This window comes from Tachypleus tridentatus, chromosome 9 (assembly GCF_004210375.1).
Source record: "Tachypleus tridentatus isolate NWPU-2018 chromosome 9, ASM421037v1, whole genome shotgun sequence".
Lineage (NCBI taxonomy): Eukaryota > Metazoa > Arthropoda > Merostomata > Xiphosura > Limulidae > Tachypleus > Tachypleus tridentatus.
The window spans coordinates 69,515,471-69,543,342 of record NC_134833.1 but is presented as its reverse complement, the minus strand read 5'-3'; the positions used below and the strand labels follow the sequence as shown (position 1 = coordinate 69,543,342).

Below are 27,872 nucleotides of genomic sequence, written 5' to 3'. Positions count from 1 at the left end.
TTCTCTCATATCCATCTTCAAGAAAAGTTAAATGCTACATCGGCAAAACTTTCGGACGTGACACAAATTACTCAACTCTTTTGTACTTAGATTTAGTCACTTCCGAAGCAACTAGTCCAAGGATCTACTTACCTCCCATGAAGCCATACGTGAACATCAGTACGTCAACACTAGGGGCCACTGTACTCAATAGAAAAGCTAAGCAAGCTATGAGACTTCCAGCAATGGTGACAGGCCGACAGCCAAATCGGTTTGTTAAGCCACTTACGATAACACCTAGGTAAGTGGAAAAATATAAGAAAAATAGTTAATATTACGTTTCGTTGCTTCACTTTGCATTTAGTAAGAATTTTTATGGAGTTTAATATGAACATAAGCTTTATGGTTAACATGTATTGCTAATGAAGAGATTTTAACATTGTGTGTTTCTGGACATTAAGTAATAATCTCATTGATTATCATAATAACCAAAAATATTACTTTTTAAGTTTTGATATGTTCTTTGTTGAGTACAGAAATTGTTCCTTCATTCTATAACCTAAGAAACTGATTTGATAGGAATCTAGTCCTAGACTTTTACACAAAGCATTATTTTAAGCCTCTCACCATCTTATTAAAATCTCACTTCAAAAGCTAGATTCACATTTTTAACAACAGTAAATTCTTTACGTGAATCAAATTACCCCTTAAAAACTTGAGAGCAAATAATCCCTGACAGTGAAAACTTTAACAGATCTTAGGAACTCCCTGCCAGTAAAAGCTTTACCAGACCTAAGGAACACCCTGACAGTTAAAATTTTATCAGATCTAAGGAACACCCTAACAGTCAAAACTTTACAAGGCCTAAGGAACACCCTGACAGTTAAAAACCCTACCAGACTTTAGGCACCTTTCTGAAAGTAAAGCCTTTAATCTATCTTAACCTTTAACAACAGAAACTTTTCCTAAATAAAGTAGAAAACAATGTTTCGACCTACTTAAGTCATCTTTAGATTAACAGACATCCTGAGAGGCATTTTTACTTCAAGTGGGTTTTTCGTCATTACGAGAAACTTTTTCTGGTCTTAGGTATATCTTTGACAGTAAAAACTTTATTTATCTTTGGATATCTTCCTCATAGTAAAAACATATTAAGATATACACACAACAGTTTTCACACACACACACACACCTGAACTAAGATACCCTCCTGAGAGAAGTGAACCGATCCATGCTGTCTTGCCTTTTGGAGAACCGTAGTAACTCACAAAATCCATGAGGAATATTCCAAAGGAATACGAAACCCCATCAACAACCATATTGCAGAGGAAAGATGCTAGTACTATCATCCACCCCCACCCACCATTAGGAGGTTCCGATATGTGAGCAATATCCTCAGGATCCCAGTCTAATCCATCGGAATCCTCTTCATTCCCTTCTCGTTTTTTGGATTCGAGTAAACAGGAAGATTTTGTCTCTGTTTGCTCTTTCATCATGTCTCCTAAACAGTAATAAAATAGTAGTTATGTACATACACCGTGTTTATTTTATGATATATCTCTAAAATTATTGAAATATTATACATTTACATTCATTGCTATTATCAAAGTAATGTACTCTTCATTAAAACTTATGATCTAAGAGTGAATTTATAGTTTTTTAATAGTAACATGAAACTCAAAACCTTAAGTCATAGTTAAAGTTATTAAGGTTAATAGAAAACAACAGGAGAATAATTACTTTGAATAAGCCTGAGGCTTAATCTTACTAGTTGTAAGGTATCTTTACTTAATCCGAACATGATTAATCTACAAGTGTTCAGCTCAATTAAAAAATTGTGCGTTAACCTACATAAAAACTAGCAGCATGCACTCTGAGTTTACGAAATAAACATCTAATTATATGGATATTAAATTAACTCCATATTTACTTATTCTGTCCCACTGGGATTTACGTTTCCCACATCTACCTGCCCTAATTTTTAGTAACCTCGTTAATTTACTGAAACATATGTATATCTATAATTTCCTTTTTAGAAATGTATATTACTTATGTTTACTTATACCATTCTTAAGGATATGCTTATGTAATTACAATAGCTATAAAATATTTATTTGTTGTAAGTTTATTAATCTGCAATGGAAGCTTGTATGTGCTTACTGTAAACATAAGGATCAACTCATCTTGTGTTAGGGTTAGCATAACATGTAATTTACTTTTAAAAACACACTTTATAATAAGCCTATTTCTACCTTTTCTGATGCATAAATTATCATACAAACAGATTCGCTATTCTTAGGTAAGCGGAAACTACAAATCACTTGAAATCATAACTTGGTTAAATTTGTAGAGAGATAGTTACTGGTATTATTTTTTCTGTTTTACACATATTATTCATAAGCGTAAACTTAAATGAAATGGGAAGAAATAAATCGTAATTATTAACCATCTTCAGAGGGTTAGATAAGCCTACGAGTTTTTTTAACAAGATTATGATAAAAACGTATTTATGAACTTATATATCATTAGTTTTTCAGCCATAAAGAGTTTGAACATCACACTGTGATAAACTCTGCCGTATATTAATTAATTATCATGAAAGATAGAATTTTATACGTGTGTGTGTGTAACTAGGCGACAATATATATGTATATAAAAGTTCACTAATGTACACATACGGTTGGTTATCAACTGCGCCACATGAGTGTGTTGACCAAATAACTGTCACAGTCACACTGTTATCACTTGGTAGCGAGTAAGTAATATAGTTTGTTTATTCGGTGATACACTGACTGGAGACGTTAAGAACCCCAGACAAAATTAAATAACGTTTTGTCGTATCCATATATAGCTTATGTTTGTTCATGTACCACATCAGGTTATTTAAAATATCCACGAGGGACTACAGTTTTGCACATTTCACATCCAATGCGTTTCGATTACAGTATATTTGGTTAATCGCATTTTTATAGATATTTCGTGTATAGGCTCGGCATAGCCAGGTGGGTTAAGGCGTGCGACTTGTAATCTGAGGGTCGCGGGTTCGCATCCCTGTCGCACCAAACATGCTCGCCTTTTCAGCCGTGTGGGTGTTAGAATGTGACGATCAATCCCACTATTCGTTGGTAAAAGAGTAGCCCAAGAGTTGGCGGTGGGTGCTGATGACTAGCTGCCTTCCCTCTAGTCTTACACTGCTAAATTAGGGACGGCTAGCACAGATAGCTCTCGAGTAACTTTGTGCGAAATTAAAAAACAAACAAACATTTATACTACGTACGTCTGACTATGATGTATTTCGTATACGATAATTCATGTTGCATGCATGCTTTTGTGGGTTGTGGACGTGATCTTGATGTGGGTGTAATTTCACTGGTATTATCCAGTTGAAACTAACCGACACCAGTATTATCTATACGAAACTAGATTATGCGCTCTTTTACCCATAAAAAATGAAACCCTATCTTAGCATCAGGTCATTTCTTCAGGGGTGTTGAAACAAGAAAATTCTAAATCGGATACAGTTGTAAAGTATAAAATAAAGGAAAAGGAAAAATAAAGGAAGTATAAAGGAAAATAAACACATCGAAAAATCTGAAAGTTTATTTTTGAATTTCGCGTAAAGCCATGTGAGGGCTATCTGCACTAGCCGTCACTAATTTAGTAGTGTGAGACTAGAGGGAAGGCAGCTGGTCATCACCACTTGTGCGAATAGTGGAATTCACCGTAACAGTATAACACATCAACGGCTGAAAGGGCAAGCATATTTGGTGTGTCGGAGATTCGAACCCGCAATCCTCACATTGTGAATCGAACGCCCTAACCACCTGAAATTATTTAGTGGATAAGAACACTTCCCTAAACAATTTATAAAATAAAATACATTATTTGCGGGAATGATTCATATTGAATAATTCAAACAAATAAGAAATAAACTTCATTGACTGTAAGGATTAAGAATACTTTGATAAATCAATAACTGAATATCTGATTATTAAATTATCAGTTAAATTAACATGAGTGCCCTTCTTATTTTATATTAGCTAGTGTGCGTACTACAAACGACAATAATCGAGAAGTAAGAATTCATAGAGTTAGTTGCCAACACAGCTAGAAACTAATTCAGTGCTTAGTAAACGTTTCTAGAAGTCGCTACGTGCGCCATGTTGTAGAGTCTGGTTTGAGGTACAGTAATTAAAATGGTTTGTTTGTTTATTTTGGAATTTCGCACAAAGCTACTCGAGGACTATCTGTGCTAGCCGTCCCTAATTTAGCAGTGTAAGACTAGAGGGAAGGCAGCTAGTCATCACCACCCACCGCCAACTCTTGGGCTACTCTTTTACCAACGAATAGTGGGATTGACCGTCACATTATACACCCCCACGGCTGGGAGGGCGAGCATGTTTAGCGCGACGAGGGCGCGAACCCGCGGATTACGAGTCGCACGCCTTACGCGCTTGGCCATGCCGGGCCCAAATTAAAACGGAATTAAATCAAATAACGAAACTTGACCAAAAAGTAGTTATAGAGAATGGGTTCGGAACCGATATCAAATTCTATGGATGTGAATTTGAAATATAACGTGTACAATTACTGAAAGATTTAATTCAAATTCTTCACAAAAAAGTGCTTCAGTCTAGAATGCTATTTGCCTAACCTTACTTTCCTGTAGCAATTCGTCACCATAATGAATAATAGTGTATAGACGAGGCTAAATAAGTAAGAGTCCTAAAACTTAACGATTATCGGTTACCATTTTTCACTTATTCAGACAGTCTAAAAGAGAAACCTCTTCTGAACTACATCAGCTGTGAAGTTAAAAATACAAATGTTAAAAAAGAAGTAGAAATTATGTGTTTTAAGTTATTGAACTTAATTGTTAACTATGAATAATTGCATATATTATTACTGTTAATTTTTACCTCATTCTGTAGCACACAGTAGTCTAATTGCTGTGTGTTTTAAGATCTGCGGAACAAAGGTTAGAGGTTCTGAGATACGAAGTTTCACTTTGTTTTAACTGTTCCTTCACTACATACTGCTGTTTCTGAAAGGTATTGTTTACATTTTATCACATTTGTTAGCTGTGTTAAACATGTTGAACTCCCAGAAATGGACACACTGCAGCGTGTTTATCTTCAGTTTCTTTAAAACGGTTGTAATACATTCGAATTATCATTTATCAGTTGTTATTCACGAAGCTTCATAATGAACCAGAAGTAACTTACTAGCTAGTGACTAATACATTACTGTCGATTTTTAAAAGCAACTTTGATAGTGTAGAGGAAATATAAATTACAGTTGAAATTAGTCCTGTTGCAGATGTCGCTATCGTTTTGTGGTATATCGGATTTCACATAGATCGAGAGATTACGTGTATATGAATATGGCTGCAATGAAGTCTAGTTGAATGATACCTTTTTATTCTCATAAAAATTGGACAGGAGATAACCAACCAGTTTGTTTTACATTCACCACTAAGACGTGATACGCAACTGTTTGAAATTAACGTAGCCTTTGATTTGAGTTTGTTGTGTGAGTCGTATTACAGATGCGTTAATATTACGGTACTCGTGTTTCAGGTTTTGTTAAACAAAACGTGAGGCGGAATCAAAAGATTGTGAAGCTCACTAGTAATTTTGTAGGACTTGTGTATCGTAAGTACAAGTATTGGGTAACTCTGTCTTGTTAAAATATCGATTGCTGGTGAGTTTCTACGTGTCTTGGCTTAGATGTCTTGGTGAGGTTTTAGATGTCATCGTCTACAAGCAGTTTGTCCTTTAAACACTGGCAACATCTGAAGTAGATTAAAATGTATATGCTCTCAGTTTGTTCCCACCAGTTATTTTCAAATAGCTTTATTTATAGGCTCTTTTCGACGTGGACATTTTAATTAGGCTTAATAAACACAAAAAGATATAATATTCAAATAATTATATGACATTATTGGCTTCTACTCGCACTTAGCATTCAGAAGTTTTCTACAATTTTTTCTTATATCTACAACCTTACCAAACAAAATATTTCAAATCAATCCTGTATCACAGTTTAAATATTGTATGGTTTTTGAAATCGGTATAAGAACTATCTAGAGATAGGTTTCACAAAATATTCAAATGGACATTTTGACATGTCATAAACAACATTAATATAAAAGCTACTCTTGTTTAAGCACTTAGCAATAATGTTTGATTCCGATTGGCTGCAAGAAAAAACGAGGAACGCGATGACACTTAATGCTATATGTTTAGAAACGTCTTTATGCAACCTGTTGTAAGATAGAACTTGTTTCTTTTTATTTGCACGTGATTGGTGTGATTCCCATGAAAAACAGCCTTGCATTATCCAGTTCAAAAGCTGTACTTCCAAGTTGAAAAACTCACAGATAGAACATATTGGTTAGTTTGAAAGAAGAAGCTATTCTATAATACTCAACATAATTTTTCAGGAAACAATTTCTAACCTAAATCCCTTATATGAAACTATATGACAACTGATTTTATGAATTGGTAAAGATATAACTGTCCTAGTGGAAGGTAAATCAGCCTTCTTTAGGGCGTGGAAGGTATCAGTTATTATTATTGTTCCTTACAAAACAGGGGCAGGTCATTTTTATTCGAGATATAGAGGGGTATCTGTTATTACTCATTAACAAATGGAAGCAGACCAGCCTTCTTCTAGGTGTGTATAGGATATGTTGTTATTCTGTAACACAGGCAGTCCTACCTTCTTCAGTTTCTCTAAGGAACCTAGTATTGTTCATTAACAGAGACAGACCTGCCTTCTTCAGATTCTCTTAGGAACCTAGTATTTTTCATTAACAGAGACAGACCTGCCTTCTCCAGATTCTATAAGGAACCTGTTATTATTCTTCAACAATTAGAGATTGCCTTTCCTTCACAGAAGTTGTGAGAGGACGGGAAGCAAAATTTCCAAATTCAAGAGATGAAGATGGTATTGAAGGTAGACCTTCCTTAAGACTATAGGATGTGAAGGGTAGGGAACCTACGCCCTAAATGAAGTGGGGAGCTATCATTATATCCCAAGAAATAATAATAACGTCGTTATTTCAGATGATACGAGTTTTATATAGGTTTTGAATTTTTATATAACTATCATATTAGTACAACAAAATAATTAAATTGTTAAAGTATTTGTTTTATGTACGAGAAACAGAATACCCGTTCTTTTGTACGAATGTATCAGTATTTCACTGCCTAGCTGTTATATTTGGTTTCTTTCATTTCCAGCCGTCTTCATGATATATAAATTTACACGAGCCTTCGAGACGTCTTTCATCTTATTAATTAAACTCTCCTTGTGACCTTATTGCTGCTATCGAAGGTCGTTTAGTAGCGAGTGGGACTTGGTAAACAACTAATACTGGAATAGCGTAGTAAGAAAGCTCTGGGCCTCGATACCAGTGAAAAAACATATTTAACGTAGTAAACAACTAACTCTGTGGAGCTTGTGAAAAAATGTTAAGCCCTGAACCTCTCAGTATTGGCAAAGAGCCACCTGTGTACTTCTGTAGCAAATTTTAGCTACACAAATATTATCACACCGACATCACAGTTATAAAAGCTATAAAATCAAGGCCAAGCGCAATAAATGTAGTGGGTAAACCTAGTCACTGTGAATTTAGAAAGAAGAGGTGATAAAGAAATAATGTTACCGAAATTCTGCTCTGTTTACTGTGGTATATTGCACTAAAAATTCATTTTTTTTTGTTTACGTCGTTACTATTATCAGTGTGTATTTCTTTGAAAATGGTTTAACAATTAAAATTTATTTAAGTTGTGCATGTGCTCCGTTATTTAGGGAACTCGGATGAACAGTTAAATACATCTTAATAAGAATTTCTGGTTCATGGAAAATACCAGCATGGCAGGCTAGTTTAGGTTATAAGTTGATGGAAGACAATTTGTAACTTTGTTCTGTGCTAGACAGCTAGCTGGTTTAGGGTAAGCTGCTAACTTAAGAGTAAATTTGATCTCGGCTAATTCTTCATTTAAAATTTTAACAGAAAACAGCACACTGACGGGTAAAATCATATGACATTAAACTACATTTATATTTTACAAATCATAGAATGTTATTCACACTAATGTAGAAGGCTACTAATCAATACGTAACTTCAATAATTACTAAAAGCTTTTTGTTAATTAATGCGATTATTGCTCTAAACCTACAATGTAAAATATTCAAGGTGGTCTAGAAGTTTGAATAGTTTCTTTGTTCTTAAATGCAAAGCTACACAATAAATTATATGTGGTGTGCTCACCGAATTTTACTGTTAAAATCCCTCAAGCTCACTGGGGTTCAGTTTGTAATTGGAAAGGAAACTAATTTTATAATTATTTAATGATAGAAAATAGACAGATAGAAACAGAACATTAATACAGTTTTAGGGTACCATTATTTTTTACATGTACTTGTTGTTAAAGTAATTAAAGTAAATGCTTCTTTCTTTCTTTGAGCTATCTGATCCATCACGGTGAATCGAACCTTGGATTTTAGCACTGTTAGTCCATAAACTTACCTCTTTCCCACTGGAGTATGAATAACAGAATATATATATACACACACGCCTTTAAAGTTGTACGTATGATATTAACATACATGAAGTTACAGCTATTTGTTGATGTATATGTTTAATTAAATATTATTTATTATAGCTTGTAAGTCTCCAAATTATTCTCTCCAGTTTCTTACGTAAGATCTTAACTTGAAATAGAATATTAAAATCAATTGATTTTAGCAACTAAATAATACGATATAAAATAATCTTGACTTACTGAAACTTAGATTCTTGGGATAATAAAGCCGCATGTAGGAGGGTTAATATTAATTAAGCTGTTTTTTTTCGTGGTTTTTACAGTGCATGTAGGAAAATAATATTAGGGTTATTAATAACTTAAATATACGAATTTAAAAACAGATTGAAGTAGAATGTTCATCTGAATTTAAGATTTCGAAGTGACTTGTAAGTAGAAGCAGAATCTAGCACTTCATATTAACGTAATTTGTGGGAAAACTATGAGACTGTCTATAGTTGTATGTAATACTCAACTAATTACCAGAAAGAAGGCAGCCAGTCAGTCAACAGACTAAAATAATTTGTGTGTCTTGATAAAAATTATTTAAAATGTATAGTTTAACTGCGATGTTAAGTTTACATCATAATACGTGCAATGTTTTGTGAAATATAAGGGGGGCCAAATACCCCTTTCTGCCAGCGCTCATGCCTTCAACCTACCATCTACACTAAAAAAAAAAAAAAAAATTGATTGTCATTCTTATGAAACACTCACATTTTTATAGTGCGGGAAATTTTTGAGATATCGCGTGCATTCGAATTCGGCTCATTAATTCTGAAATCACGAGCTCTAGCACGGGGTGAACCCGAGGTAAAAAAAGCCCTATAATAAATTAAAGAGACTTTTTTTTTTCTTTTCTTCATATTTAATTTTGTGGTGTTATTAGTAGTTCGCGGTATATTTAAAGGGCTTTTAAACTGTTTGAAATAGTTGTATAAAATAGGTCATTAATGCCTGAAACTTCACTGAGAAGTAGCGATAGCCCTCCAGTACTCGGTGTTACACAAGTTACGCTAATTGGACGTTTCCTTCTCCTCGATTACTGGTATGTCCTGTTTTTCTGTTACTTGTTAAAGACCGCCAAACAATATGGAAACTTATAACATGGTTCCAGTAAGTTGTGAAAGTTTTTGAGGAATATTTTCTTTCTATTTTTGTCTTTTAAATATTTTTGAATACATTTTGTTTCTTCAGCTCTCCCCTTCTCCTGGTGGTTCATCGGTAAGTCTGAGGGCTCATAATGCTAAATTTTGAACTTTGATTTCCAAGGTGGGAAAAACATATATACACTGTTATGCCTAACTTCATATAAAATGTATTGGCTGTTGTAAGTATGGGATTCTTCTCAACTATGTTTTATATGTATGATGTACGTAGAGTTATTGATTGTTTGTTTGTTTGTTTTTTGAATTTCGCGCAAAGTTATACGAGGGCTATCGGCGTTAGCTGTCCCTAATTTAGCAGTGTAATACTAGAGGGAAGGCAGTTAATCATTATCAGACACCTCCAATTCTTGGGTTACTCTTTTACCAACGAATAGTTGGATTGACCGTCACGTTATAATGCCCGCACGGCTGAAAAGGCGAGCATGTCTAGTGCGACGGGGATTCAAACCCGTGACCCTCGGATTACGAGTCAAAGGCCTTAACCGACCTGGCCATGCCGGGCCTAGAGTTATTGAATAACACCTAAATAGCAATATATCAAAATCTATGGTATACAGGATGCTTCTAACGTTCTTACTACGTATAAAAATTAGATTTGATCGACTGTGAACCACGAACTTAAACCTCACTGCCTGAAATATTACTTTATAATGTTCAATCGGTGCGACAGGATGAGAGCCATTGGGTCAGGGTCCATGATTCAACTAGGGTTGTCATTTGTTTTCGCTGGGGAATTTCGATAATGTAATAACTATTTTCACAGCCGTCTGATGTAGTTTGATTTAATACCTAGAGCTGTAGTGAATATTGTATTGTTAGTTCAAACTATGTTAGTACTGGCAAAATATAAGCTAGGCTGAAAATCTATAGATGCATCAAAAAGGTTATGATTGCTTCGGAATCTTTCACAAGCATGAGGTTAATCTTAACAGCACAAATACCATATATTTGGGGTGAATTGTTAGGGTAATTCCAAGAAAATAAAGTTAGAGTGACAGTTGTGAAAAGTTCGGGTATCACTCCAGTTCTTCGACATAAGTTAGAGACAGTAAGGAAATCTTACACACTACAAAAATAGGTGTTTTCAAAGAATAGTTACAAGTGATAATTTTAGTAATAAAAATTTTAGATCAGTAAAATTTCTTTCTTAAAAATGTTTCCGTGTCTTTAGGTGTACATTAATTAAGCATTAATAATTAGTTTTAACTAAAAGGATAAAATTTGTATTTGGTTTCTACCTCAATTGCTTAAAATGCTGGGACCTTAACATTTACCACAGTGAGTAAACCATTAGACATTATTTTAGCAAGGTGGGATCAAAAAAAGAAAAATGTGTGTATTGGGTTCTGTTTCATTCAACTAAATAATTATGATTATATTGGGTTCTGTCCCATTTAGCTAAATAATTATGGCTATATTGGGTTCTGTTCCATTCAGCTAAGTAATTCTGGTTGTATTGTGCTCCATTCCACAGAACTAAATCAACCTAAATGTATTGGATTCTGTTATACTCAGCCAAATAATTCTGGTTGTATTGTGCTCCATTCCACAGAACTAAATCATCCTAAATGTATTGGATTCTGTTATACTCGGCCAAATAATTCTGAAATTGCCAGTACACTGTGAAGGTATTAAATTACCAGTATACCATCAATATGTTAAAATACAAGTGCACTGTCAATATGTTAAAATACCAGTCAATATGTTAAAATACAAGTGCATAGTCAAGATGTCTATTCTCTGTGTGTATCTGCATTAAATAATCATGAGTAATTTAACCTTCATGTTTTGTGTTTCTGATGCTAATTGGAAGTTATCACTGTGTTTGTTTTCACTGCTCATTATTTATATTCCATGTGTGTTTCAAATAATCATGAATAATCTACTAACAGCATATACTTTCATTTATAATTATTTACATTATTTGACTAATTCAAGTAACAAAAGATAACCTAATGCACATGCCTGCCCTCACTGATCATTGTTCATATTCTGTGTGTATTTGAAATACTAATATAACTTATCATGCACATCTGTCTTCACTGGTCATTATTATCATTAAATGTGTGTGTTTTATATAATGTGGATAATATAAGAAACATGTCAACCTTACTTTTCATGATTCACATTCTGTTGTATTTCAACACCATTAAACACCACACCTGCCTTCACTGGTCATTATTATCATTACCTGTGTGTGTTTTATATAATGTGGATAATATAAGAAACATGTCAACCTTACTTTTCATGATTCACATTCTGTTGTATTTCAACACCATTAAACACCACATCTGCCTTCACTGGTCATTATTATCATTACCTGTGTGTGTTTTATATAATGTGGATAATATAAGAAACATGTCAACCTTACTTTTCATGATTCACATTCTGTTGTATTTCAACACCATTAAACACCACATCTGCCTTCACTGGTCATTATTATCATTACCTGTGTGTGTTTTGTATAATGTGGATAATATAAGAAACATGTCAACCTTACTTTTCATGATTCACATTCTGTTGTATTTCAACACCATTAAACACCACATCTGCCTTCACTGGTCATTATTCATATTCTACTCCTTAACAAAGTTTGGTGAAGTTTTGTGTGTAAAATTTTTAAAGTGGCAATTAATTGAAGACATTCTTATGGGTGCATTTCAAATTTTAAACAACCTTGAATAAAGAATCTTAATCATATTACAGAGTTGCCTTCATCATTTAAAATCAAATTAACAAACTTTTCATTTCATCTGGAATTAGAATGTTTCACAGAAATTGCAGGTAGCCTAAAGTAAGAATCAATTTTCAAAACTTTAATGTGGGCAGTCAGTATCATTAGCTGTTTTATGCAGTTTCAATGAGATTTGTTTTACATAAAATTTGGATACAATAAGTTTTAACACTCTTTAGTATTGCCATCCATGTTTATGGAAAACCTTCACACCACTGATCCAAGTGAAGGTGTCTTGGTAACCAAAGTTATTGAGCCAAATGAAGATGTTTTGGTAAACAAAGATATCAAGGAAAATGAAGGTGTTTTAGTAAACAAAGTTGTTGAGCCAAATGAAAGTCTTTTAGTAAACAAAGTTATTGAGCCAAATATAGATGTTTTGGTAAACAATGTTATCAATGTTGAAGGTGCTTTGATAACCAAAGTTATCTTGCCAAGTGAAAGTATTTGATAAACATAGTTATTGAGCCAAGTGAATGTGTTTTGTAAACAAAATTATTGAGCCAAATGAAGATGTTTTGGTAAACAATGTTGTCAAGCCAAATGAAAGTGTTTTGGTAACCAAAGTTGATGATCCAAGTGAAAATGTTTTGGTAAAAGGAGCCACATGAAGGTGTTGTGGTAATCAAAGTTATTCAAGGAAATGAAGGCATTTGATAAACACACTTATTGAGTCAAATGAAAGTGTTTTGGCAACCAACGTTATTGAACCAAATGAAGGTGTTTTGATAAACAAAGTTATTGAGTCAAATGAAAGTGTTTTGGTAACCAAAGTTGATGAACCAATTGAAAATGTTTTGGTAAAAAGGAGCCACATGAAGGTGTTTTGGTAAACAAAGTCATTGAGCTAAGTGAAAATGTTTTGGTAAAAGAAGCCATATGAAGGTGGTGTAGTAATCAAAGTTATGGAGCCAAATGAAGGTGTTTTGGTAACCAAAGTTGTTCAGGAAAATGAAGGTGCTTTGATAACCATAGTGTTTGATAAGCATAGTTATTGAGTCAAATGAAAGTGTTTTAATAAACAAAGTTGTTGAGCTAAATGAAAATGTTTTGGTAACCAAAGTTATCGAGCCAAATAAAGGTATTTTATTAAACATAGTTGTTGAGCAAAATGAAAGTTGTACAATAACTAAGATTTTTAGTACTAGTGGTAAGCCAGAGTTGATAAAGTATTTTATGTTAAAGAAAACCCAGTGTCTGGGTATAATAATAACTAAAGTAATATCAAATAAGTGAACAGTGGAAGATAAAAATTAGAACTTTTGAATCACTACTTGTTTCTACATCGGAGTGTTTTATTTGCTTTGTTAGAACTTGTAGTTAGGACTTTTCTCACGGAATATGGATAATTCTTATAAAAGGTAATAAAACCACTTTAGTACGGGTTTAATGTTTTATGAAATATTGATATTTTAAGATATGAAAATATTCTTCAAAACATAATTACTTATATTTCCATTCAAACGATCATCAGTATTAGCTAAGAAAAGTGGAACAGCGCGATATGTACACTCTGACGATTGTGCTTAATAAATCAAAGGTTTGTATTCTACAGACGGCTGGTATGTGTATTAACACTTTAATTAAGATAAAGTACAGAACAACGTTACGACCCTTATTTTAATTAAAGTGTTAATACCCATACATGTAGAATACATTTTTACTTCATGTGGGTTCCTCGTCATCATGAAACGAAATATTTTTAAGAGTCTAGTGTCCGTCACATACTATGAAACAAATAAAATCATTCGTCTTTTAGCTTGATTAATAAGTGTAAAAATCTAACAGACAAACATGAAAGGGCATTATTTCTTCCAAGTTTCATCATTATTTATTGCCATATTCATCCCAATCTTTGAACTGTGTAAATAACATTTTATGCTAAATTACTCACATGAAAAGTTCTAGCATAGATATGAATATTACAATAAGTAAAGTAAAAGCGAATCAGTGTTAGCGTTTAAACATCACTTACCCTAATGATGCAACGAACAATCGTAGTAAACTGAGTGGATCTGGAACCGAAAACACAAGCGTTGGGTACTAAATACACGTCTCCAGTTCTCTCATCACACAGTACAAGCATAATGTACCAAAAACGTAGATCTGACAGTATCTCAGGAACTACAAGTTTCCCGATCCACTGAAGCTGAGGGTAAACAGAACATCCCAACTCCGCGAAGAAAGGATAAGTTGTGTTGTGTAACCCTGCGCCACGGGGTTTTAATAGAACACTATACACCAATCAGAAACTGAATATCCTGTTGAAGATTGTGCGATATCCCCCTGACCTTGCTCACCCTCCAAACTCGTAGTCATGAGTTTACGTTTCGTCTTCGAGAAAGTGCAGTGGTAAGTCCTCGCAAACTGTTGTCAACATCTCTGTAAACACTGACTTGTTTTTGTTATTTTTACTTCCTGTCAGCTTCTCGTTACAAACACAAATGAAAAGAATAAAAATAACTCACCTTTTGTTTCAACAGGTGTTTACTGAAAGCCATTTACGGTGGTCCTGGCGAAAACTTGGTGATTCGAAGTTTCCGGGCTAGTTTAATCTTTATCATACCAAGCTTCGGTAGATTAAAATCTGTGTTTTTTGCTCTGAATACGTCACGTAAAGCGGCAAGTGTCCCAAACATGATCTCAATATATAATGTTACATGAAAACAACATATTAAAAGTAAGAAATTACTTTATAGATATAACCAAAATGTTAATTTTTTGTACTCTTTAACAGCTAAATATCGGTTTTGAGCTTGTTTGTTTGTTTCGAATTTCGCGCAAAGCTATACGAGGGCTATCTGCGCTAACCATCCCTAATTTAGCAGTGTAAGACTAGAAGGAAGGCAGCTAATCATCACCACCCACTGCCAATTCTTAAGCTACTCTTTTACCAACGAATAATAGGATTGACTGTCACATTATAACGCCCCTACGGCTGAAAGAGTGAGTATGTTTGGTGTGGTGATTTTAGACTTTTGGAAATTGGAAAAGTTGTTCACCGTTATTACTTTATATTGTTGCATGATTGGAGTTTATTCAAATTCAACAGTTGTATTTATCAAGGTATAGTTCATAGTTTTGTTCCCTCATAATTGAAAATAGGCTTAGTCAATGGCGATTGATTTATATTGTATAGTCTACATGAAACTTTTTTTACAAATAAACACGGTTTTCGGATATTTACTGTATGATGTAACTAGTTTGTGAGACAACAGGTACGTGATCGTAATAATAAACTAAATCGATCTGGGTAATCTCTAGTATTTCTATCTTCTCAGACACTGTTAACGTACCTCCTTTGTATGAATGGTTCACCGGTTTCTAGTGCACATTGTACCATCTCAGTGCACACAGTTTTAGAGTTATGTGAATGTTTCATTTCACTGTAACGCGCCAGTTCTATGGCATGCCCCATTCTTTATTATATAAAGCACCATAAAGGTATAATAGTGATTTTCGAATGAACGAGAAAACAGCTGGTCTGTGACGTAGAAATATTGACATAACTTTTTATATCACATGCACCAGGAAGGATATCGAAGATATATTATTGATCATACCAGTTCCATTTCCGTAAGAACTGCTATATTGTGAGGATGTTTAGTTACATTTAACAAATACTTATTTCAAGCTAAAGTTATGGCTTCGTATACTGGCTGACTCATCTTTTATTTTAACATGATAACACAGCATCTATATAGTTAGGACTACTTACTTTAGGCTATTCTGTTCGATCATGTACTTCTACATTCACAGATTCATCTTATATTACCTCGGGTTTATTTGGAATAATTTTGTTTTTACTGCACATTGATTGTTTTGCCCCTTCGTCTAAAGCTACAAAAAAGTTATCTGTACTAGACATGCCTAACTTTAAACTGATAGACTGGAGGAAAATTACCTAGTCAACTTACTCAACACAAATTTTTGGGCTACTCTAAATGTATAGTAAGGTTCGACTTTCTCTTATGTACTGTACCTACGGCCCTGAAATTCCGAAAGCAATTTTGGAACAGCGAGATGAAAACTGTGGACCCTCGTATTCACAATCTGATATACTAAGGATTCGGCAGCACCCAGCATTTTTAGAACTGTAAACGTTTTCGTAAAAATCGTTTTATTAAACTTATTGGGTCAAACATAGTGTTAAAATTAAAAATTATTTCTTTGTAACAACATTTCGAATAATGTAGTCCCATTTAGGGCAAACAGACTTAGCAGTTTTGTTTTAAACTATTAGCGTGTAAGAAGGACCCCTCAGTTCATAGATGTCGTTAAGGTTACTGACAATGACAAAACAAGTATGATGCAGTTTTTAAAGAAAAATAAACAGCATTTTCCCATATCTTTCTTTATTATTGAATCAAGTGACCTTGATCTTTTAGCATGATAGTGAAGCCTAGATACAGTAAATGTCAAACAGTTTACACCTTGTGGTGAGTGAAAGGCAGATGGAGATAATCAACACAGTCGATTTCATAACTGCAGTGTTTCCCGATATCATTAAATACAAGGGTGTAAAACCGTAAACCAAATCAGAAGAATAATGAATTTGGAAGACTAAATCTTAAACAGGACAATTTAGGACTGCTTGCTTGTTTGTTTGTTTTTGAATTTTGCGCAAAGCTACTCGAGAGCTATCTGCGCTGCGCTAGCCGTCCCTAATTTAGCAGTGTAAGAATATAGGGAAGGCAGCTAGTCATCACCAACCACCGCCAATTCTTGGGCTACTCTTTTATCAACGAATAGTGGGATTGACCGTCACATTCTAACGCCCCCACGGCTGAAAAGGCGAGCATGTTTGATGCGTTAGGGATTCGAACCCGCGATCCTCAGATTACAAGTCGCACACCTTAACCCATCTGGCCATGCCGGGCTATTAGAACTGCAAGTAAATAAATCAGAGCGAAATTAAATATCTAAACGACAAATTGCAATTAGAGAACAGACAATATCGTAATGAATAGGCTACGAAACGAAATCCAATTTGGAAAGAGAGTTGTAAAATTTAAGGGTTAAAAGAACAACAAGAAAAAAAAATTATTCAGAGAAAGAATTTAAAACAAAATTAAAAGTACCAAGAAATATTACAGCTATAGAATTATTTTAAATCAAAATTAAGATATATCAGAAAAAAATATAATTTAAAAGATGCATGAGAATATCGGGAATTTCATGGTAAAATACAATTGAAAAAATGAAGTGAGAAAATTTACAATGTAAGTGTCAAAGAACCATGAGAAATAAAGTTGAAACTGTCAAAATTAAGAAACTATAAATAATAGATTAGAAACTAAACTGCCAATGCAAGAGTCATGGAACTAGCAAGAAAATTTTAAGTTAGTGAAAAAATTGGGAAGTGGAGAAAATGTTATAAGATACTGAGGAAGATGTTAGAATCAGAGGACAGAGTGATCCTCTCCTAATTGGAGATTAGAAAGAAAACGTTAAAATTATGAACAATTCAGAGTCGGACACTGGGGAAATGTTAGACCTACAGAACAAAGTGAATATTTCGTAGTTTGGAGAACAAACGTTGAAATTTAAAAAAGGACATGACAAAGTTGTGGGGTTCGTGATGACAAGAGGCACACTTGAAGTAAAAATGTATCTCAGGACGGCTGTTATGGGTGTTAATACTTTTACTAAAATAAAACATTGAACAATGTTTCGACCTTTGTTAACCCGGAGATGACCTAAAAAGGTCGAAAGATACAAAGAGATACAAAGTTGGGAAGTGAGAGAAACTTTTAGAATTAGAGATAAAAACAAAATAACGTAGAATCAGAGAAGAAGAATATAATATAATAATTCAAAGACAAAGTTATCACAATTAGGAGACTGGAAGAAATGTTAAACGTAGTGGAGAAAAGAGAAACTTTGCTGAAGAGAAATATTAGTGTTGGAATAAATATAAAAGACGAAGGCTAGGAATAATATAAGAAGCATATGAGAAGAGACTAGGTGTAGCCTAGTTGTTAGTATGCCGGACTGTATATGTGAGGATCCCATGTTCGGGTCCCGTTGGTGTAGACTCGTACTCCGAACTTACGTGCCTTAGCTGCTTTATAAGAGAGACTATGAAATCCCGATAATCAAAGAGTTGGTGTTGAGAGTTGTCACTAACCTACTCCCATCCAGTCTATTTGCTCAAAATATAACTCTTTCGTAGCCTTACACGTGTACTGGAAACAAAAAAAAATCACGGATAAGCGGTAAATCTGAGAAACTTTAGTTCAAAACATAAAACTGAGATATTGAATTGAATTTGAAGACACGAGAAACAACAGATGTAACACGTTACTGGTAAAATTGATACATTAGACGATTTGGAAAACAATAATGTTCAATAGTGGAATTTGAAGACAATAGAAAAAGAATATAATAAAATTATAAAATGAAAGGAAATAGTTACAATTACACTCTGAAGAAAACAGTGAAGCTACAGAATGTAAGTAAAGGAAATAGTTACAATTACACTGAAGAAAACAGTGAAGCTACAGAATGTAAGTAAAGGAAATAGTTACAATTACACTCTGAAGAAAACAGTGAAGCTACAGACTGTAAGTAAAGGATACAGTTACAATTACACTCTGAAGAAAACATTGAAGCTACAGACTGTAAGTAAAGGAAACAGTTACAATTACACTGTGAAGAAATCAGTGAAGCTACAGACTGTAAGTAAAGGAAACAGTTACAATTACACTCTGAAGAAAACAGTGAAGCTACAGAATGTAAGTAAAGGAAATAGTTACAATTACACTCTGAAGAAAACAGTCAAGCTGCAGAATGTAAGTAAAGGAATAAAATTATGAAACATCTGAGTTTAGTTGTAATGTTTCCCACAAGGATTATAAGTTAACGAATTGTAAGATAATATTAAACTTGAAATAATATTATCGTAAATATTAATTTCACGTTTCACATTGTTAAGCCTAAAACTTATGAAACTAAGTCGAATGAACCATGAAATGTTTCAGAAATATAGATATTATCTGGTTTTAAGTAGCGCTGAAATGAGAGTTCTCTGCATAAAGCATTTTAGATTTTTTCACTTTCTGCAGCACTTTTTATGGCACTCGATACAAGAAACCTGGTTGAAAAATATAGGAACAAACTGAAAAGATAACTCGTGACAAAATAATAAGTACAGAAACAAAAGGAATGTATAAATAATATTTTATTAAAGAATGTGTTTTGGAATGTGAACTATTTATTGAGCTAAATATTTTCAGGAAACTGCAGAATGTTCCCTTCTCACTTAAACTACTGCAGACCTATTAGAACATATCTTGAACTTTACAATTTGTAAATTGTGTTTTTATTTATAATGTAAAAAATACAATATTCTGAAGAGGAAAACATATCAATACGAGAAAGCCACACAGAAAAACGAAATTCACACACCCCACTCATGAGCTTGATAAACATTTTTATTTATAAAATACAACAAAATCGAGCTTGCATGTAAACTCAAAAAATAACATTTCCAATTTCATCTTTAAACTTATTTGAGAAGACGTGTAGTTCTATATAGCACGTTAATTTAACTTCAAAGTTTTATCAGATTTTTATCTGTATAAAACTTCAGTAACTCATATAATTTGATCGTTTTAATAGGCTTGGTTATAAGTACCTGTACAACTTACTAACTTCAACAGTCATCGTTTCTCAGTAACGTCAGTTAACAAACACTGTTATGATAAAAACTTCGTTATTTTCAAATAAAAGCATTTTTAGTATTAAAGTATCGTTTACAGGAAACAATCGTAAAAAAAACGAACGGTTTAATTTATTTAAGAATTTATGTACGCGAAAACACTCCGAAGTATTTAATAAATAATAATAATATATATATATATCGTGACAGAAGGCAATTAAACATATATTCAAAACCACCCGGATGTGCCAGTAAATTAAAAAAAAAAAAAAAGAGAAAAGTAACGCCTGTAAATCATGTTTCCCTGTGATTCACAGTCAATGTTGAAACACTATATACTATCGTGCTTAAATCTTATACTGTGTACTTATTATACATCTTTATAACATGGCAACACAACTATTAAGTCAACTGATCTAGTAAGCTAAGAGAATACAATTAACACCCACTCCGACGTGTTGTTGTTTTACTCCATTCCAACCAGCGCGAATTATCTCTAGCGAAATTCAGTATTCATAGTCCATTTCACCAGCGCCACATAGTGGCCATGAATTTCAAATGTATAGGTTGAAAAAGACACAACAAGAAATAATTATTTAAATTTGTACAGGTATGCAGTAAAAACATTTATATACACGTAAATATATACAAATTGATTGGTATACCATTCTGAAAATATAAATATTCTCATAAACAATCCCGCAACATAAAAAGTTAAATTCTTCAAAACGTAGCTGGTTTTGTTGTTCGCGTAGCGATTCCTTGTAAAATAACTTACACACCTGGCCGTGTCCCACACATGCGCAGAATGGCATAGCAACAGAACAGAAAGAGCATTTCTCGTAATTATATTGGTTCTAAAGTGCTCTCGCGCTTGGTGTGACAGGAACAAGCGTTGGTACGCATTTCCGTTGCTCATTTTTTGTTCAAATTACGACATACAATTAAACTGGAACCACATTTATACATGTTTTGCAGTTTATATATACAATCACTGTATAGCAAGGACAAATACATACACACATAAATTGTCGTGTATCATATTTCAGTGAAGTTACTTTGTTTCTTTTCCTTCAAAAACATAATTAAACAATTGTGTGTCGTTGAAATACTTTATTTGACATAACAGATTTTTACAATACTACCTTCTCACGTGACACATAGATGTTTAATCCTGAAGTAACTATTGCAAAACGGTGAACAAAATGGTAAATTAACTACATGACTTTATTACAAGTTTTTTGTACTTACGAACATTGTGGTGCCATTTCCTACTTCACGACACGTGGTTCCAAGTTTCCTATTCAACAGGTTTGACGATGGTGAACTGTTCTTTTTCACAATTATGGAATAGTTATGTCGTTTGATAACATCTAAGCTTTACACTTTCTAAGTAAGAATATACACTTTTAAAATAAACCTCAACTGTGAAAAGTTCTGTCGAGTGCCTTTCTCAAGTGAGCAGTTTTCACTCTCCAATGTTGTCACTTGAACATAAAGTGAGCTTAGTGGTGTGTGGACACAGAGCTATTCATTTTATACTATCAGATTTTTCGTAGAACGATCTGCTCCGTTCTAAAAGAAAATGCTTTGTCTCGTCGTTCGAACTCTTTGTCATTTTCCGAAGGAGATCAGCTGTTCTAGCGCTACCCGAGGTGCAACGGCGCTATCGGATCGTCTGCTTTCTATAAACAACCAATCACAGAACACAACCTAGCCACGCAGTGCAGCCCTTGCACGTTGCGGCAGTAATAGCGAACCCGTTGCTACACTATACACAACTTACAATTTTTTGTCGTCCTTGTTTCCATGAAGTCATACTACCTGCGGTCTATTAGTGTTCTCAAACGAATGTTTGTCCTGATTATTTTTATTTTTCTGACACAAGAAATTCGAAAAAATGGATAGCCATTAATACTTGCTGACGAAACTACATGGAATAAAAACCACACGTGTGTTTCAAGGGTATTTACATGTGTTTACGATCATTTTGATGCAAATATAATGTAAAGAGCGTAGAGAGTAAGGTATTAGATGTATTTAATACGTATGAAAAAAAAATGCTAATTGTATATAAATTATTCGGAACACTTCCAATCACTTTTTCGTGTATAATAAAACCTTCATCCTCTCATTATACTTATTGTAAGCTAGCGGTGCCTTGAGGATATTTGCTGAACTATAGTTTCGCTTGCTAAATTTGGAAAACCGCTTAGGGAACTGCAACTCATGCGCAGTAACTTTGATTGCGTCATGTTGTTTTCCATGAAATCGAAGCCACTCAGTAAGCTGTGGTTGGCATTTAGCCGTTCCGTTTTGTGAGTAACACGGTTTATTAAAGTGAGCGGAACAGTAGTTCCTCTTACCAGATTTTAACTTATCACAGTAACAGCAAAATAATGATATCTATTCCCTGATGTTGCGTAATCAAAATGAGTTCGTACTTTATCATACTTCGCACTATCATGTATTTCCAAATATTTATTGTAAGCAAATACATAAACGAAAAGTACGTATATCAAAATTGTCCGTTATTACATAGTTACAGGAAGGATAAATTATTGTAAGAAACAGATATACAAGAGCTACAAAGATACTACTGAGGGCTTTTTTATCATAAGAATAAGACATATATGAACTACAAATATATTACTGAAGGTTTTTATATTGCAAGAATAAGACATATATGAGCTACAAATATAATACTGAGGGCCTTTATATTGTAAGAATAACACACATATGAGCTGCAAAGTCACCACGGAATGCTTTTTTACTGTAAAAATTAGACATATACATGAGCTACAAAGATACTACTGAAGGCTTTTTTATTATAAGAATAAGACATACATGAACTACAAATATACTACCGAGGATTTTTGTATTGCAAGAATGAGACTTATATGAGCTACAAATATACCACTGAGGGCTTTTTTATTATAAAAATTAGACATACATAGGCTAGAAAGATACTACTGAGTGCTTTTCTATTGTAAAAAGTAGACACACACACCAGCTACAAAATCACTACTGAAGAATTTTTTATTTTAAAAATTAGACACACACGAGCTACAAAGACTACTGTGGTTTGTTTTTTTTTTATTGTAATTAAGAAGCTCGTATTATTGACTGTACAGACAAAGAGTTTAAACGTCATGCAAAGTTCATGTGTCTTAACTTCTCAAAGGCTAGGGATGACTTAACAGAGCATAATAACAGTTTAGCTAAATTATTATTAATATGGTAACTATATTGATTTTATCGAGTACTTCTTTCTGTACTTGATCTTGCATTTATGAAGAAGTACTAAAGAAAGAAGTAAATAGTAAGTACCAAAGAACTACATGAATAAATAGTAAACATACATGTACATTACTTAAAAATATACTAAACAATATATCACACCAGATACACCATGAGTAAACAGTAAACGTACACTACTTACAAATATACTAAACAATACTTCACACCAGCTACACCATGAGTAAACAGTAAACGTACACTACTTACAAATATACTAAACAATACTTCACACCAGCTACACCATGAGTAAACAGTAAACGTACACTACTTACAAATATACTAAACAATACTTCACACCAGCTACACCATTAGCAAACAGTAACCATCAGCCCTTATCATTCGTATATCTATTTACTGCATGCACAGTATCCAAAGGCAACTTATTCCATAAGCCAACCACTCTACATCGAACGTAAATACTTAACAGAACGTGCACTAACCTAACACCAAAAGTAACTACTCAATAGAACATGCACTAATTTATACCAAACAAATATACTCAACAGTAGTGCACTAATCTAACATCATACGTAACAGCTCATCAATCGGTGCACTAATCTAATACCAAAAAAAGATACTCAGTAGTACCTGCACTGATCTGACATCAACCAAATATACTCAATAAAACGTGCACGTTAACACTCAACAGTACGTGCACTAACTTAACACCAAAACAGTACCTGCACTGATATGACACCACGTAGATGAGGTATAAAGTAGCCAGCAACAAAATCACAGCAGCTTAAATCTACCGAAAGAATAAAAAAACAAAACAGTTATATTGAATAATTCAATGGATACCCACCTAAATAAATATTTGAAGTCATTTTTCTAGTGAAAGATAAACGGTAATAAAGTGTGATCATGCTTGTTAACCTACCCTTAGTCTATTCATATGTGATAAAGCGTTCCTCCAAAGACACCGTGGGAGTGTCATAAGAACATTTCTCATTATGAGCTTTGTCTTCTGTGAGCACGTGTTACCAAGGAAATTTCTATCCCTAAAATCTAATCTCCTGTTCATCGTTTTAGTTTCTAACTTGTAGACGTTATTGACGGCTTGTGGGAAGAGTTATGTCCTTCAAAGTCTAGTTACGAATAAAAGCTGCTGTGTTAAAGAAACGCGGTTGTCATGCGTTACACGTTTACATAACTTTGTTAACTGTTAGGTATTACACCTTGGAGTATTCATAACAGTATTTCAACAAGCCCTGTGTGTTTTTCCTGTCGTGGTTAATGAACTATTTTTTTAACAACAATTGATTCTTCTAACTATAAAACCCATTTTTCATGTTTAGAAGATGAATGAAGCAGGATATGATATTCGAGATAAAAATCATTTAAACAGTAAATAGTTATTTTCCACGTTCCTCTGAACTGATCCTTCAGGGATTTCAAGTCGCAGGTGTGTAAAAATAAAATTCCATATCAATATTTTGTTCATCACAATTTGTTCTAAAAAGGTTTTACTTATTTGCTACACAAAGAGTTTGATGTGTTTTTATAGTAACTCCACATCATGCTATATACTGTGTTCACAGAGGGAAACGAACCCCTGATTTTAACGTTGTAACACCACATAATTACCACTGTACCTCCTAGAAACACTGATTTCTATCGTGAATTATTTAGTTACTCTTATCTGGTCGTGTAGAGGAATTTTACCATCAGTCCCAAAATGCGGAGCGCGTTTAATAACAACAGGATTCGAAGTCCAGGAACGCAAACCACTGAGACAATACCATTCTTTCTCAGTTCTTAAGCTGGGATACAATGATAAGTTTGTATATTAAAGAAAAGGTTTCTTGATCAGTGGCTCATGGCAGACGAAAAATAAATCAGATTTAATGTTATAGACCTCTGATTAGATATTCATAATGTGCCGGAACAGATCCGGCAGGTCGGATAGTAGCCGAACCAAAATTTTATCACAGTAATTCTAGCGATTTTTGAATTTCTTGCACTCCAAAGATCTTTTGTAGGTAAATGTATAAACATGTACATGAATTAGTATAACAATAGATAACAAATTATATGAGTTATCTTTAAGTGTACATGCTTGTACAATTATCAGTGAGCACCTAGTTTCCAAACGTTTTCTGGAGGACATGCCCCAGACATCCTAGCATTGGATTGCAATATACACTATTCTAAGTTGCCTGACCAATCCAAATTGCTTCATCCGCCCTTGTAATGAGCTAATGGAGAAGAACCCTGATATGTTTTTATCATGTATGTCAGACCTGTTGCTTCAATAACATCCCTGATGTGTTTTCATCATGTATGTCAGACCAGTTGCTTCTCCAGGCTTCAACAATAGAAACGTTAAACAAAATAAATATGGGAGCTTAAAAGTGTTAAATGCAACTTTTTACTATAAAATATATTTCTCTCTGGTATTATTCAAACATTTGAATTTATGGATGACTCAGAATGATCCTTGGTATAATTCAAATTTTAGAAAATACGCAAGTCGTAAGTTCAATCGGTTTTCAAAGCTAATTGTTGTATTTATATGTCAAGTTTAACTGTATTGCTGCTATTCGTAATTTCAGTCAAAATGCCAAAGGAGAAAACGAGAGAAGGCTCAATTACATCAACAATGACTCTTTACTTACTGGATAATTATAAAGATTTAGAGCGCCCCACAAAATAGAAGAAAACATAAATTATACAAAGTTTCTGATAATACAATGTAAAGATCTGTTGGCTTATCTTAATGTGAATAATAGCTTACATTTCCTTCTCTGAACCCTCGGAAATTAGTTTTTCAGTGACCTATCATCATTGAGCACTTATGTTGGACTTATTTTAATTAAGTGGGAGAAACTAAGAAAGCACGTGGTCGCTTCCTAGGAACTCGTTAAGAAAGTAGGAAAAAAATTAAACTCATTTTAAATACAGAGAAAGAGTGATGTGTTATGTACCGCTTGTTAATTTGTATAACGCTGAAACTTTGCGTATTTGAATAGGTTCATTATGGATGAAACAGAACATATGTAACTGAAATCAGTTACGTTGCAACATCTTATTGATAACAGTTTTATTTATTTATTTTGGAGCATGTAAAGTATTCTTTGTTCTGAAATCTAATGACTGTCTTTACGTTTTAGCCATTGCTAAATTGGATTTATTGTGTACTATTAGAGTACAGTTCTTTTAGTAAAAAGTGATTTCAAGTTTTGAACGCTAGAGTGTTTTGCTATTTTAATAGTTAAGTCTAGATGGTGTAGCAAATGAAAGTACTAAGACATAATAAAACAATGATAGGGTAATCAGAACTTGTTCTTGATGGTGTAAAGTAGAGGTCTTTCGTAATGACGAGAAACCTACTTGAAGTAAAAATGTATGGGTATTAACATTTTAAACAAAATAAAGCAGAGAACAACGTTTCGATCTTCTTAGATTATCCTCAGGTTAACAAAGAGAGAGTTTGCAAAGTAAAAGTCTGTTTTTCATTTAAGTAATTTAAATGCAAATTATTCATTATTAAACTATGGTACGTATACTGTTCTCACCAAGTCGTCTCATTAATTATTATGAAGTGACCCACAGAACTTAAGTTAAAGTGCCATAAATTGTTCATAGATCATGGCTTGATGTAGAATGTTGGTCAGTCACGGCAGGCCGATACATTTTGGCTACAAGCATTTTAAGTGTTATTAGCATAATATAGAGCTTCTAATAAACCAACGGCCCAGTTGTTGAAACAGATTACTGATATCTGTAATCAGTATTATAAGTGCTAGGGATTGAACCGTATACACTGAAACAGTTTTTAAATTGAACGAATCTGTAACCCTGCACATAATGTAAACCACCATCAAGATGTTGTGTTAAAAATATTCATAAAAATAAACCAGCATAAACATGTTTTTTCTGTTTATCTATTTCATATTGACCCCCACCTTCAGTTTCCCAGTAGCACAGTGGTATGTCCTAAAACTTACGCTACTAAAAACCGGGTGCGGGTGTATATGGTGGTTGTTGATTTATAATGTAGACAGTAAAAGCAATGGTAGATGAAACGACCTTTCCTTTTTAGAGGGTAATATCACACATTATACGGAACGTAATCTCTGACCTCATGACCTCACATATTTTAGTACAATCAGCCTTAACTTATGTACAATGAATAACAACACTCAACCCTTCAATGTTAATCTTAAGAATGACGGATTTGACCGATTGTACTGGCATGCGTACACACTGAACAGAATTAGAATATATTAGATGATTAGAGGAATTCCTTGTTTTAAGTTACTCCAGACACTAAGGTTGCCCTGTTTTAAGTTACTCCAGACACTAAGGTTGCCCTGTTTTAAGTTACTCCAAACACTAAGGTTGCCCTGTTTTAAGTTACTCCAGACACTAAAGTTGCCCTGTTTTAAATTACTCCAGACACTAAGGTTGCCCTGTTTTAAATTACTCTA

The 27,872-nt window shown here is 33.6% G+C and overlaps 1 protein-coding gene across 8 annotated transcripts in view; it reads right to left on the bottom strand.

The window, feature by feature from the left end:
* Positions 1-27,872, bottom strand: part of LOC143225435 (monocarboxylate transporter 12-like) — an 84,762-nt gene that overhangs the window by 30,052 nt on the left and 26,838 nt on the right. Inside the window, exons 1-3 of one of the 8 annotated variants that reach the window (XR_013013849.1) lie at positions 14,452-14,762; positions 1,172-1,480; positions 133-276 (exon numbers count right to left, since the gene is read on the bottom strand). The exons of 2 other annotated variants lie outside the window; for them this stretch is intronic. Coding sequence is in view for 5 of the 6 variants with exons in the window: in XM_076454855.1 (XP_076310970.1) it covers positions 133-276; positions 1,172-1,475 (448 nt within the window). In the remaining variant the exon portion in view is untranslated. Of the gene's footprint in view, positions 1-132; positions 277-1,171; positions 1,481-14,451; positions 14,767-21,390; positions 21,882-27,872 lie in introns of those variants that run through there. 5 more of the 8 variants (XM_076454855.1, XM_076454857.1, XM_076454856.1 and 2 more) reach the window with 5 other exon arrangements.